A 14462-nucleotide genomic window follows, 5' to 3' on the forward strand; every position below is an offset into this window, starting at 1 on the left:
TCCATGAGATACATAACTACGGTGCCTACACATACAGTACACATTCATCGGGCGCCCGACGGGCTTTACTTCGTGGCCAACCGCTGATCACCGAACTGCTGCCGGTGCCTCAGACGCCAGTGAAGTCCACGAATCACGCATGCAAAATCCAGTTGACGCGATTTCTTCGCCTTCATGCTCAACCCGACCACAGCCGTTCCGCGCCACTTCTAGCACGTACAGTATCGCCACAGTCTCGTACCGACTCAGGAACCGTCGATTGAAATTTTTCTTGCCGATGGTTGATTGATGGGGTTCTGGCTTCCAGACCATGCACGACTCAGTGCGACCTCGGTCCACAAACAAAGTGTTGGTTACCCCCGTTACGCCCAGAACAAAATCAAATTTCGATGCGCGTGCAATCCACATCACCCACGCTTGAGACTCCAGCACGCACCAGGGTTTCCCGCGTTTCACTCCGAGCTTGCCTAGTACAGTAAGCGACAAACAAAAGGTGCTTAACCTCCCGCCAAATTGTTCACGGAACAAATCATGGCACTGTGTAAGATTAAGATTGTTGATTGCAGCCTGAGGCGACCACACAGCCCCATAGCATCTCGACGAAGTACCACCTCATTTACCGGTCCTCATTTCTTTTCGCTCCCTCCTGCTCTGTCACCACTAACCAACCCTTCATCCATCCCAATGCCACCATCATTCTCGTCAAGCCATTCTCTTCGACCTCATCATTCTCGAATGCACGACTCATCCTCGTCTCATGGAATCAATGGAGCCATCACATTTTACTATTTACGTTTCCTCACAAATACACCAGTTCGACCAGGAAATCGAGTTCGGCTTTCATCGCAGGCGATTTACAATCAATCACATGGATCGATCCGCGTCTTGGGCCAGTGATAAAACTCAGCACCACCAGTCTTCAGGGGCATCGCCAGTAGCGTCAAATGTTACCTGACTCTATTGACTCCAGCAGCCCCTTTTTGCCCAGCCTTTTACTGTTTCCAGACCAGTCCCTGTGCAGGCAAACAAAGGTCCGGTCGCGGAATTTACACTCGGCCCAAAATTCCAAGTGGGAATTGGCACGGGCGACTGAAAGGTACCGGTACAGACAGGTACAGGTACGAAGCTGCTCCGGTCCGACGCTGGCGCACTGTCACCAATCATCAATCCCTGTCCGTGCTCGTCTCGGCCCCCCTAGCCTTGCCCCCCTTGTTTTCCTTTTCTTATGACTCACTATCTGCGCACGAATCACATTGCACAATCTGTCCTCATCCTGTGCCTCCTGTTGCTTTTGGTGGCCAACCACTCCAGCAGCTGGAATTTCCCATGTTCAGACCCACCCATGATTGTTTTTATGGGATTTTCTGGTTTTCTGTCGCGCACGCTCCGCCAGACAACAGAAACAAAAACAGGTCTTCAAGCAGCTCTCCCTACCAGTCCTGAGCCTAGGGAAATAGTTTTCAGCCGGTTGACTACCCACTATCTTCGGCGACAGTCTTGCCCTTCCGTCTGATGAGCATCATGAAGGTAGCGCTTTCGTGTTAATTAAACGTGTCGGGCAGCTTATCTGCATGATAGCGTGAATGCAATCAATGCACGTATGCAGAGTCTGATTGGGTGAATGGCGGAAGTGATGCCACCCCGAGCCGGAGGCGGGGATGGTGCAAACTTGACGCATGTTGGCCGGGACATCGCGGCTCGTCCATTTGATGCACAGGAAAGGAGGCTGGCAATATCGTGCGTCCTAATTTCCTGACACTGTGTCCATCGTTTACTACGAGGGCTCCACCGTGACGACTTCTCGACTGGGAAAGTACGAAGTATATCAAGTATTACCATTCTTACGCATTAATGACCAGGTTGTATTTGAGGCACTCGTGTAGATTTCGCGCAGCCTCGCGTCACCAACGCATCATATTTGTCGCGTTTTCTTCTCGCGTGAGTTTACCAACCCGCGGTTGATTTGCTCTCTTGCTCATTTTACATTTTATCATTATTATTTTTCCTTGGCGAAGGCTAGGCATCGTTCGTGATAGGGATGCACCCACCATATAACAAAAATAAGTAATTTGTTCAATAAAATAAAGGATCTATTAATTAACATGTCCATTACGTCAAGCGCACGGGGTTCACCGACTTTTGATTCATTGAGCACTACTGTATGATGAAAGTTGTTTGGTCTATTCTATGTCATATAATACTTGGGTCCTTCGCCTCCCTGCGGCACCTGCCAATTTATATCTTGATGAGGTGCCTTGATATCACACGTCTTACAGTGAATGCAGCTATACTCGGGGCGCAGCGGTTCGGTTAGTTAATTTTCATTCACATGATAGAATGTGGACATAGGGGGTGGTTTCAGTGACTCCTTACTTTTGAGCGTTGATTTGGAACCTGACGCCAAGCTCCTTGGATTGATCCTCGACGTATTCGTACACACCGGCCGGGCAGAACCTGTTCTCCAGGCCCTTGAATTTGGGCCAAGTTTCGAGCGCGTGGCGGTCCCAGTCCTTGACCTGCAGGTGCACCGGCTGATCCTCCTCGTGGTTGGTGCCGGTGCGGGATACGCTTGTAAGTATGTCAAAGGTGATCTTGCCGTCGGGCTTCTCGTACTCGATCTTTTCGCACTGGTCCGCTGGCTTGGTGGCGCCGTGATCCGTCGTCTTGTGCTTGAGCGTCCAGGGCACGCGGCCCTTGAGGACGTAAGCCTCTAGTCCCGAGTACATGATGCCGCCGTACAGGCCGAGCGGGTTGTGGAAGGACGGGCGCATGTTGCGCACCTCCTTGAGCTCCTTCCATATGCTAGACTGGCGCAGCGAACTCTCGTAGTCGTAGAGGAAGACGGACCCTTCGTTCTCGCTCGTGTCCAGAGCCTTCCATGCAGCCTCGGCCGCCAGCATGCCCGACTTCATGGCGTTGTGGGTGCCCTTGACCTTTGGCACGTTGACGAAGCCGGCCGAGTCGCCGATCAGGGCACCGCCGGGGAAGGCGACCTTGGGGATGGACTGGAAACCACCCTCGATCAGGGCGCGGGCGCCATACGAGATGCACTTGCCGCCCTCGAGCACCTCCCTGTAGAGCGGGTGCTTCTTCATCTTTTGGAACTCCTGGTATGGCGACATCCATGGGTTCGGGTAGTCGAGAGCGACGACGAGGCCGAGGGACACGAGATTGTCGCCAAAGTGGTACATCCACGCGCCACCGTAGACATCCTTGGGCAGCGGGTAGCCGAGCGAGTGCGTGATCTCGCCCTTGCGGAACTTGGCCGGGTCGACCTCCCAGACCTCCTTGAGCCCGAGCCCGTACGTCTGCGGCTGGCTGTCGCGGCGCAGGTCGAATTTCTTGGTGACCTGCTTGGTCAAGCTACCGTGGCAACCCTCGGCAAAGAGCGTGCAGCGAGCGTGGAACTCCATGCCGCGCTCGAACGAATCCTTGGGCTTACCGTCGCGCCCGATGCCCAGGTCATTCGTGGCGACTCCCAGTACCGAGCCGTCCGACTTGTAAATTACCTCGGAGGCGGCGAAGCCGGGATACACCTCGACACCCAGCTCCTCGGCGCGTGTGCCCAACCAGGCGGTGAACTGGCCCAAACTAACGATGTAGTTTCCGTGGTTGTTCATCTGCGGCGGGGCGGGCAGGGGGATTGCTTTCGTCTTGGTCAGGAATCGCATGCGGTCGGTGCCGGCGGGTGTTGCGTGCTCGAAGCGGTCCGGGTTGTCCTCGGACAGCCAGTCAGGTATCAGCTCATCGATGGCGGTGGGCTGGATCACGGCGCCCGACACGATGTGAGCGCCAAGCTCGCCGGCCTTTTCGAGGAGCAGGACGCGAAAGTCTTCATTGCCGGCTTCGTTTGCGAGCTGTTTCAAGCGGATCGCGGCGCTGAGACCGGCCGGGCCTGGCAGAGTAGAGATAGAGAAACATATTAGTCACAAAGGCGCGGTCCCAAAGTTTATTGCTCCAAGTGCCGCCTTTTTGCTGCCTTGGATCCAATTGAGAGTTTTGCGCACCTCCACCCACAATGCAAACATCCACCTCATCGCTCTCCCTCTCGACCGTCCGGGGATCAAAGGATTCGTGTTCGCTAGCGTTTCGACGTGGCCTGCTTACTGAGAAGAGGCGTGTTTGCGTCCAGGAAGCTGCAGTCGTCCTTGGTAACCTCCTCTGTGGCCGAGTCGTATAGTGTGCTGTGGAGGTGGATGAGAGGGCGGCTGTCCGTAACCTCGGGGCCGAGTAGCGACAGCTCGGGATGCGTGCGCAGACCCTGCCTGCTCCTTTGACCGACACAGACATTGTTGTTTTTGTGTTTCTTTCTTTCTTTTCTTTTCTTTTCGAGGAGGGGGCAAGGGTCACTCTCCGGTCTACCTAGTCACCATTGGCCCCCCTGGATGTTGCAAAATTGATTTGATGCGCGACACGCAAGTTTGGCTGTTGAATGCGTTTGGTAATCGGTAAGCTTCAACAACAAAGCTAAACTTCCTCTTTGTGCCGAGCGTGAAAGCACTTTTCGTCCCAAAGACGACCAGAACTAGACTAGTCAATGTCTAGAAGCTATGTCCCGGGAGGGGTGTGTGTGAATGGATTGAAGACGAAAGTTCCCTGCACACACCGCGGCACAGCAAAGCTAGGTACCTATGTAGGTACCGGCTACGGGGTACTGTACAGTATTCATCCTTAGCGTTATGGTTATGACGTTTTTTCTCTTGCCGAAAGCTGAAAGTGGGTCGGATTCATGTGCGCTCGCATGTGGAGGGCGAATCCCGTGCCAGCAGTTGGTAAGAATTCGTTCCCACGTGAAAATCCAATCATTATCCCTAGGTGCATTTTTCAGTGAACCGAAGCAAGCCGCATCGCGCCACAAGCCGACCCGACATGCATATTGGCCGGCACCATTGAGTACTTAGACTGCTAGAGGAGCGCTTTACACATCTTTATTTTCGTATATACCCTGAGCAACAACATTTCACCTAATCCAAACACAATAGCAAGAATGCATTTTCATCCTGTAGAAAGGTCAGGACACCTTCCCCAACAGAGGGGATGGATGGATATCTACCACCAAAGTTGACCATGTTCTTGTGATTTACTTTGGCCAGCTGCTGTGCAACCCCTCGCAACCAGCAAAGCTTAGTAAGCCAGCATGCTAGGCATCATCATTGATATGCAGGGCCCGCTCGCTTTTTGGAATGATAATCAGTCATATCGTCCCAAAATAATGACTAGACAACCCATTCTCCTATGTACTCTGTACACCAGGGAGTTGCCTGACTTGCCTGGTTACTCACGGACGCAAGACCCGTCGGTTTTAGCACATACAGTAATGAAGAGCGGTCAGCCTGTCAAAAAGCCGAGGCGGACATGTTGTTGGTCCAGTACGCTATCATGAAAAAGCGCGCCGCAAGAACCCGTTAAAGAGGCTCGGGGCATCGGCCAGCCGATCAAAGACCAAGACTTGTCCTGCTTATAAATACCTCTAGCATGATATCTCGGGGTAGTCTATCTGAATATTATTACTATTATTATTACCTAATACAATTAGCATTGTTATCATATTTTCCAGCTGCGCAGGGCCATGCAGTTTCATCTAGCTGCAAAGCGTAACATGAATTGCATGAGCGCATGACGTTTCGAAATGGCCCGAAACGATGGTTTTCATCCACGGATATTACCTTTGACTGTACACAGTGTTGGATCGTAAGGTACCAAAGGGACCGATCTAGGTATGGACCCTGTAGGTGTAAAATATTTTCACCGTGACATTTACGTGACGTACTGTAGGTGGAGGAAGATAGTACTATAGGTAGGTGTATCCGTTAAGCGGGGCACAAAACAAATTAGACTATAGGTAGGTAGGTATGTTTTCATACATTTCCTGGGGGAGCATAGACAGTCAGCAATAGAAACCTGTCACCTCATGGACTGAGATATTTCTCAGACTTTGGTCTTATTATGTTTTTATTTTAAAAAGGAAAGGGAAAGAAGAGGGGTGAAAAAAAAACTTTATTTAGTTGGAATGTTATAATTGGAAAGACATCCCAACTGGTTCAAAATATTAATTACCCTATGTGATACATTTCCTATATAACATACTACAGTAACAGTAACAGCAACAGCAAAACCCTATCCGTTTTCTGCATTGCATAACTTAGCGACCACCACTCCAGCTCGCACCCATAGCTTCTTCCTCGTACTGCTGAATGTGTCAACATCCTTCGAGACAGGGAAGATCCAGCAGCCATCAGGCAAAATGAAAGATATCTGTCAAGGAAGACAACCGCCCGAATAACTAAGTATCGGTCCACATTGGAGCCCGGAATATCAAACGCTATATCGTCCCGAATATGTCGGCCCATCGCATTGAGATCTGATCGGCAGACTCTAGGAGCGACGCAGAAAGACCATACTACCGATCGCCCAGAAATAGAACCATGCGATTCACCATATGTTGTCTGGTTTCTGCGGCTGGGGCTCAGGACGAGTGCTCTGAGCTGCCGTGGCATCACCCCATAGTGGAATTTCTGATATGGGCCCGGCGTTACCTGCGGGCCCATAGCCTCCATCTCCAGCTGTTGATACCGTCCTTCCCACATTGCTGGAATTCCAGTTGCCGCCGCCTCCACCGGACCAATTGTTGTTTTGGGTGTCGCTGGGGGCGTTCGCGCATCCGCCGTTAGGAGCTCCGCCTACATTGTTGTCGGAAGGCACAGGCTGATCGCATACGTTCCAAGGACCGGGCGGACCGAAGAAGGCTTCTGGTACTCCTTTGTCAGTAATCTTGCCGTTGCCGCTGCCATCGCTTGGCCAACCGCCATCAGGATGCGCACTAGGCAGTGGAGTGGGCCAAGTGCATGGCATCCTCTCCGCTCCGCCTCCTTTATCCTCATCATCTACTTTTTTCCCGCTTCCACCACTATGCCTAGAACGAGTATCCCAGTTTCCAGCACCAGAACCCGAATTGGAAGGAAGCTTGGCGGTGTCCTCTGCGCGTGGATCAGGTGCATTGTGCCATTCATTGTCCGGGATAGAAGGAGGACGTGGTGGCGTACCTTTGGTCGAGCCACCTCGACCCCAGCCGCCACCGCCATCATTAGGCGGTCCGCCAACGTTATTATAGCTCCAGTTGCTGTTTGCTCCACCTCCGCCTTGCTCCCAGCTTGTAGGACCACCCGGGCTGGCGTTACTCCAATCGTTGCGGCCTGCTTCTTGGTTAGCTGGAGGGGAGCCTTGGGGTCGGGTATCAGAGGGACCGTCAACTGGGACATCAGGGGCTGGATCATTACGCTGACTGCCGCCACCGCCCCAAGCCATGTTGCTATTCCCATTTGGTTTAACGTTCCATCCTTCATTACTGGCTCTCTCGGATGTATTTTTCGGTGGCTCGTTCCAGCCGAAGTTATTTGTTTGTGATCCCGTTCCCCATGCGTTCCAGTTATTTGCAGGTGCACCCCCACCGCCCCAGTCTCCAGTCGTTCTGGGTTGTGGATCGTTCCAGCCACCATTTACTCCTGCAGAGCCTTGATTGTTGGGGCCACTGTTTGAGCTGACCCAGGGGTTCTGAGGGGGGCACTTGGGGGAATGTGATGGCCAGCCAGGAAGAGCGCTTTCCTTCTTGCTGACATTCGAGCCACCACCACCCCAGCCTTTGCTCCCCGTATTGTTATTCGCATCAGCGGCCCATTGTGCTCCGCTATTGTCGTTTTGTCTATTGCTTCCATTACTGCCACCATTTGCTGAGCCCCAAGGTTGTGGCGCACCCGTGTTGCCGCCCCAGACATTATCTCCTCTGTTGCTTCTCCTACCCTGGTGACTGGATTCCTTTGCATTCTCTCCACTCGCGCCATCTCCCCATGGCACGTTAGAGCCCCAGGCATCAGTCTTCCAAGGATCTTTGTTAGGTCCAGACGCTTGCTGCGAGCGTTGAGATCCTGGTCCCGCCGTAGGCGGTGGAGGAGCAACGTTCGTCGCCCATCCTTGGTCTTTGTTACTTCCTTTGGAAGAGCCTTTTGTGATAGGTCTTCCGTGAGAATCAAACTTCAAGCCGATTCCACCAGTTTCAGGGGGTTGAGTTGTCGCAGCTGGAGGGTTGGGTACGTGTGCACCGGGAGGAGGATGTTGGTAGCCGGTATTTGGCATGCTCCATTGATTCATGGCAGGCATCATATTACCGTCACCACCTGGGATCGCATACCAGCCTGGAGGTATCATGCTATGCGGCATCTGGCCATCTGAGACAGCAGCACCATGACCTTGGCCCTGTGGATGTTGACCAAATCCATGGATGTACGGGTTGTGCATCGGATGTGGCGCCCCAAGTGGCAAATCCTGGCCTGACCAGGACCGTCGTGGATAGAGGTTGCCGGTGGCATTGCCATAGGCGGGGCCATGATAGACGCGAAGAACTCCATACTGGTTGTCAACAAAAGCGTTCGGTCGCGGATCATCAGGAGTCTCGATGGCATGTTCAACCTGTAAGACCTGCGCTTTGACGGGCATAAGCAGGTTTGGTGGTCGGATGTTGGACTCTTGAGAGTACGGGGGCAGGTGAACAGGTTTATCTCCAGTCGGTGACTTAGTGACAACCTGGGAAGCTGTTTCGGCCTGGGCGTCTTTCTCCTTGTTGTCTGAACCTTTCCCATCCGTGTTCTTGACTTTCTTTGCTTGTTTGTTCTTGCTGGGATTTCCACCGCCGTTTTTTGTCTTCTTAGCTGCAGGCTCCTTTTTCTCCTCGTGTGGAGGTGGAGGTGGTGTCACAGCAACAGCCTCATTGTCCGTATCGCCTTCCGTCTGTGTGCCCTCCGTGGTTTCGCCAGGTGTATCACTGGCTTCAGACACGACCGGTGCTGGTTCCGGAACTGCTTTCTTGGGTGACTTGTTTTTTTCAGCTTTCCTCTTGGGTTCGTTCTTTTTGGGAGGCGAGTTATCTTTCTCTAGTTCAACCACTGGCTCACTTGCTTCCGTCGTATCGCTAGAAGCATCACTTAAACTCTCTAGAAGCTTCTTGTTCAGTCGTGCAAGGCGCCTTGCTCTCCTCCTTCCAGCTCTGCAGTCTGTGCATGAGCATGTTGGATGTGGTTCGGAGTCTCCGTCACTATCTGAGGGTTCGCAGGTACTCTTTGTGGCTTCTATCTTCGGCTTCTCTTCGCTCGAGCCGCTTGAGCTCGATGATGATGGGCTGATCGGCGATGAACTGTCTTTGAGTGCAGATTTCTGATCAAATCTGACTTTCTTGCCAGGCGGAGTAGCCCCGGAGATGTTGCCCGATTGATGTGTACGAGGGTATGTCAAGAGAATAGAGTCTTCGCCGGACTCATCATCGGTTGCTACCTGAAGCCTGACAACTTCACGGAAGGTACTAATTTTTTTCTGTCTTGTGGTTGAAACATTCTGACCAATCATCCATTCGACCAGAGAGTTCGGAGGCATGTTGCCTAGGCTTTGGGTGCAGAGAACGGAAGCTATCAATCGCAAGAGATATGAGGTCGTAGAATCTGAGGTCAAGTGAGGGTGGCAATGACAGGTGAGCTAAGAGTCAAAACGAACTGGAGCAGAGGCTGCTGGGCGCATCCACCCGAGGATCTGATGATCAGATTTGCATAGGCCCAGCCAGTCAAGGTCTTTGAAATGAGATGCAGGCGGGAAAAGGATTGTGAAATATCGAGTTGACCTGGGAGATGTGAAGAGTTGGTCGGTTGATCAGAAGATTCTGTTTGTGTTGTAAAAGTTGGACTGGGTAAGGTGTCCAAGCAGAAAAAGGAAGGAACGACAAAATACACATCCCCGATCTCGGCCACCATAAAGCCACTCGTTTGTCTGAGTACCTGTCATCCAGGCCTGAACTTTTGTATCAAAACGCCTACAATGAACTATTAGCAGTCAGTGCCCCGTAGCTATGTGAAGCCTGTCAATAACTTAAGATGCCACCCACCAACAGCAGACAACTTCTCGTACCGCAAACCCCAGGAGATAAAATATTTGTAATCAAGGCTCGCTTCTGCATTGCGTTACAGTCCCTCCACACCAAAAGAATTTACAGGAATTTACAGCCTCGCGCGTCCTCTCTGCTCCATCTCCTTCCACTCATTGTTGATCTGCGTGTTCTGCCAAAAGTTCCAAGCCCCAGACGCAACAGCCAACGGTGGGCACAGTAGTAGCGCCCAGCTCCACCACCTGGGGCTGCTTTCAAAAATGATATGAACGGCACGCCTCAGCTCCCTCTCGAGCTCGGTCCTATCCCCGTCGTTCCAGACCACGACGCCCCGCGCGCCACCCCTGGCCTCGCACCTCTGGGCCTTTTCGCGCACGTCCCCTTGCGATTTCACCCGATCCTCCGCGTCCTCTGCGCTGAGGTGCGGATCCCGCGCCCGCAGCCTCGCCATCTGGATGGCCGGGTCCCGCACGCCCACGACGACGACGGTGCCGCACATCCTGTCCAACCCGGCCTCGAAGAGCAGCGGCACGTCGAGCACCACCGCGCGGTGGCCCGCGATGTAGTACCAGGCCAGGGATTTGTACATGGCCCAGCGGACGGCCGGGTGGACGATGCCGTTGAGGACCGCCCGGTCGCGCCTGCGGTCCGGGTCGTCGCCAAAGACGCGCCGGCCGAGCATGACGCGGTTCAGCGGCCTGCCTTTGCCGGTGGGACCATCGATGCCGCCATTGGGTTCGGCGGGGTTGGGCGGCTGCAGCAGGTCCGGGGTGCTCGGGCCAAAGTATGCTACGATTTTGCGGTACCCTGGAGTTCCCGGCTCGACGACCTGCCGGGCGAGCAAGTCCGCGTCGATGACAGGGATAGAGTAGGGTGGGGATGAAAGCAGGCTTGACACGGTCGACTTGCCCGTGGCGATAGACCCTGTTAGACCGATGAGCAGCATTTCAAGTGGGGTTATACGAATCTCGGGAAAACACAAGAGACCAACTGAAAGTTAACGGGAGGTGGCTTCGGCTTTCAAGACTAAGGTAGGCACGGTACGGTACGGTACAAGAACAACGTCGGTTGTAGCTTGTGGAGAAGCGCGAGGGGGTGGGTCACACAGTGTATATGACAGTAGCAGCTTGTTCTTCCCACTGACGCATTTCCGTTCAGTCAACCAACAGTCGCAGTGAATTTCATCGATACAGCTTTTCAGCTAATCTCACCCGTCTTGACCATCAGGCAGGCTCGTGATAAATAATCTATTATCCTCCGTGAGAGCCTCAGCACCACTCGTGCATGCATATTATCGTATTCGGCAGTAGACAAAAAGAGAAAATTATCGAGAGACAAGATTAACCAGTGGAGCCGAAGAAAATACCATCAGTCAAGAGCATCTTTGGTGTCCGGTTTCTCCCGTCTTCCTTGTCTTTCCTGGACTATTGGAAACGTCAAACACCAGGCGCAATAAAATAAGATGGAACACGAGAGCCGATTGTTTCTCTTCATCCAGTCCTCCTACCAAGTCGAGTTGGTTGAAGTCCATCTGTCCTGCTGGCGAATATCTTAGCTGATGAGCGCCATTTCGTGTTCTTAAACAAGCAACTCACCACAAAGCAGGCTGCTTCTATTCTAGGGAGCGCCAGTATCGTGCTCAAACGACTGTCGATCAAATTGTACACATTGGTGCTGCCTGTTCAATCAGCCCAAGATCGACCATGCTCATTGGGGAGGCATACTTACTTTACTCAGGATAGATAATTGCCTGCTAACCTTGGCCGGCTGTTCGCGGGACTCTTATTGGCCAGCTACCCTGAACAGAAAGCTCTTTCTCGCTGGAAAGCATCGTTCTTTCTTTTACTCTGGAGAAGCAGCGCATACTCAGTTCGGGAGACGGACGGCGTAGAAATAGCCCTCAGGGGCCATATGCCATCTCCACTCCTTAGCCATGCGATCAATTGAGAAGCGGCTGCGCATGGTCCAGACTCCATCAAGCTCGCGGCACATGTACATGCGCGACGGCGTGTCGTCAGCCGGCTTGAAATCCTGTGGTTCAAAGGACTTGTTTGCATAAGCCATGTCCATTTGCTCAGCGGTATACTCTGCGCCCGTTCGGCCAATGCCGCACGCCGGCTCAGGGTGGACGCCGCCATTACCTTGAACAAACATGCCGGGCATGGGCGTGGACAACAGGGTTCCAGGAGGGGCAGACATGCATCCTATGCCAGCGCTCACGGCCATGCCGGGTTGCGAGAAGGGCATGCCGCTGGTGGCAGGCAGAAGCATTGGAGGGTGAACAGCGGGTTGCATGAAGAGAGGAGCGCCGGCTGCCGGAAGGCCGATTGGAGCTTGCATTGTCATCGGGTTGCCCTGTGTCATTGTTAGCTCTGATCTCGCCGTTTCTATCAAGTGCCAAAGTGCTGTGGGAAAATTATAGGCAAAGAAAAGCTGGCCATAGTCCTGATTTTGAGTGGGGCCGCACTTGCGAGCCTTGAAACTATTCCTAGTTTGTGAGGGCTGAGGCCAGGCATTCACAGCAGCTCTACAGTGAATCTCTGGGCGAAGGGTGGAACAAGGCAAAACTGCGCTAAGCTGGCACTTGCAATGAACAAAGGAGCGCAGCCATGCGTAAAGCCCTGAGGACTCATCAGGTGCGGCATGAAGACAGGGCCCATCTGCATATGAGCAGGTTGCTGATGAACACTAACGGTGAAACCAGACTGAGCGGCAAGTCCTGGGACCATGGGGAAAGCTCCCAAGCCGATTTGGTCAAAACGTGGCTTGTAGATGTGAATCATGGGTCCGAAGGTGGTGTCGGGAACCTGAGGCTCTGTGCTGCCTGTCAGCTTGCGACCTTCGACTTGGCATCGAAACGACTTCAGTTGAGATTTTGAGAAATATGCTTACGGTAGTTGACGCCATTGACAGGCTGAGCTGAGTTCTCATAGTTGGCAGCCATCGCGTTGGGTAAGGAGTGGGAAGTAATATCAGGAGATGGAAGTGCTGATTACGACAGGTTTTTCGAGGATGGCTTTGATAGCGACCTTTGACGGAATGAGATAATAAGAAAGCAGCTATCAACGATCGATGTTGAAGAAGTGGCAGGTAATCAAGCTTGGCAAATGGTTTGGATGATTCTGGTTGTTGGTGTTGGAGACGCGAAGTGGAAGAGAAGAAAAAGTATGGGTCGTTGTTGTTGATCAGAGGGTGAAAGGAAGGAAGGAGGCCTTCAAGGGAGGTGGTGAGGGCGAATCGAGCAAACAGACAAAATCGGGACTATTGGCGGGCAATCAAGCGGGAGGGCGGGGCAGTTGATCGTTGATAGCAGGCATGAAAGCAGTCGGATCTGGAGCTCAGGTGAGGGTAAAGGTGAAGTGAGGGTGAGGTGAGCTGGATAGGTTGCCCCGGACACATCCAAATTTGGCGGAGGCTTTTTGCACATTAACATCAAACTTACCACAGGGACCAAACCAAGCTCGCTAGGCCGCCAGTCACGGCCTTCAACAAATCGGTACGGATTGTTGCCACGGGGGTCGTCTTCGAGATCAACTTTGGTGAACGGCCAACAAGGCCAACAAAAACACATTTTGCCAGGAAAATCGACAGAAGCACAGCTTTGGAAGGATAGTTTTTCGTCGTTAAAGCACAGCGGCTATCAATCTTTGTATCGGTGCTGGATTGGTTCGGTACGGAACATTGAATGGTAGGTATGGAGAATGGTGCTGGTGCTGGAAAGTGGAATCCAGACTCAAGTCTAAGCTGAAAGCAAGACTTGTTTGCACCTGTAGGGCTGCCGAATCATACACTTGGCCTTCAGTTCCAGCGTCAAATTTATTCTAGACTATATCTGCCTGTCAAACCCCTGACAGCCTCACCGTATCATCGGCGATGGCTACCATCTTTGTTTACAATGAGCTCAGGTTATGATTATATGCATCTCGGACCTTGCTTGCGCGGTCACTGTTTCTGTATATATAGGTAATTATATGGTTAGGTAGTGATGTCGTCAGGCCGCCTTCAAGCTGAAATACTCTCTTGTTAAGACATCAAGGTTTGCAACATATGAGTATTGGGGCCATGAGGCATGTTTCTAGGTACGTTGTTGTTCACGTGTAGTATTTAGTGAGTGTTCCGGAGAGGCGCTATACCAGCTAGCTAGGTAGGTACCTAGGTAGGTAGTTGATCGAGTAGCTGTGGTATCGTCGCTTAAATCAGCAAAAAGGTAAATTCCTAAAGGACACACCTAGGTCGGTAGTAAGCTAGGCTAGACTGGTTCGGGTACCTAGGCAAGCAATTGCCTAAATAAGACAAGTACATTATGATGTCCGTGAACACAAGTTGGGTGATCCTGGCATCCCACGGGATGGCGACGTCGATTTCTGCAACAACCGTTTGTCTTTTCTTCTATTTCGTACACAATACCTTGGCATACCTGGGCCTAGAACATCAGACTGGGTATTTGCATCTCAATTTCTGAAATGGGACAAGCCCCCCAACTGCCATGCGGCTTGCGATGTTGCTGATGCCTGTCAGTTTGTTCGCTTGTACCCCACAT

The 14462-nt window shown here is 52.4% G+C and overlaps 5 protein-coding genes across 6 annotated transcripts; all 5 read right to left on the reverse strand.

The window, feature by feature from the left end:
* Positions 1-87: 87 nt before the first annotated feature.
* On the reverse strand, positions 88-1520 carry MGG_14758 (uncharacterized protein; the record flags this gene model as incomplete). Its single annotated transcript, XM_003713855.1, has 3 exons — positions 88-537; positions 1235-1314; positions 1481-1520. The coding sequence occupies 3 exons, from the start codon at positions 1518-1520 to the stop codon at positions 88-90; spliced, it is 570 nt and encodes a 189-aa protein (XP_003713903.1).
* A 566-nt stretch (positions 1521-2086) lies between these two features.
* Positions 2087-4662, reverse strand: MGG_08880 (uncharacterized protein). The gene is made up of 3 exons (XM_003713856.1): positions 4008-4662; positions 2374-3895; positions 2087-2285 (listed from the first exon to the last, which is right to left on the reverse strand). The coding sequence occupies exons 1-3, from the start codon at positions 4288-4290 to the stop codon at positions 2186-2188; spliced, it is 1905 nt and encodes a 634-aa protein (XP_003713904.1). The 5' UTR covers positions 4291-4662; the 3' UTR covers positions 2087-2185.
* Positions 4663-6037: 1375 nt separating this feature from the next.
* On the reverse strand, positions 6038-9420 carry MGG_08881 (the record flags this gene model as incomplete). 2 transcript variants are annotated; one of them, XM_003713857.1, is made up of 3 exons in its annotated part: positions 6038-6749; positions 7044-7193; positions 7278-9420. In XM_003713857.1, 3 exons carry the CDS (start codon positions 9418-9420, stop codon positions 6433-6435), a joined length of 2610 nt encoding a protein of 869 aa, XP_003713905.1. The 2 variants fall into 2 exon arrangements, with proteins under 2 accessions (XP_003713905.1, XP_003713906.1); XM_003713858.1 differs by having other exon boundaries at positions 6433-9420.
* Positions 9421-9540: 120 nt separating this feature from the next.
* MGG_11322 (dephospho-CoA kinase) lies at positions 9541-10953 on the reverse strand. Its single transcript, XM_003713859.1, has one exon. The coding sequence runs from the start codon at positions 10866-10868 to the stop codon at positions 10035-10037; it is 834 nt and encodes a 277-aa protein (XP_003713907.1). The 5' UTR covers positions 10869-10953; the 3' UTR covers positions 9541-10034.
* A 201-nt stretch (positions 10954-11154) lies between these two features.
* MGG_14759 (uncharacterized protein) lies at positions 11155-12866 on the reverse strand (the record flags this gene model as incomplete). The annotated part of the gene is made up of 6 exons (XM_003713860.1): positions 11155-11346; positions 11430-11453; positions 11651-11689; positions 11807-12277; positions 12616-12737; positions 12815-12866. The coding sequence occupies 6 exons, from the start codon at positions 12864-12866 to the stop codon at positions 11263-11265; spliced, it is 792 nt and encodes a 263-aa protein (XP_003713908.1). The 3' UTR covers positions 11155-11262.
* Between the last annotated feature and the right edge of the window lie 1596 nt (positions 12867-14462).

This window comes from Pyricularia oryzae, chromosome 2, assembly GCF_000002495.2.
Source record: "Pyricularia oryzae 70-15 chromosome 2, whole genome shotgun sequence".
Classification (NCBI taxonomy): domain Eukaryota; kingdom Fungi; phylum Ascomycota; class Sordariomycetes; order Magnaporthales; family Pyriculariaceae; genus Pyricularia; species Pyricularia oryzae.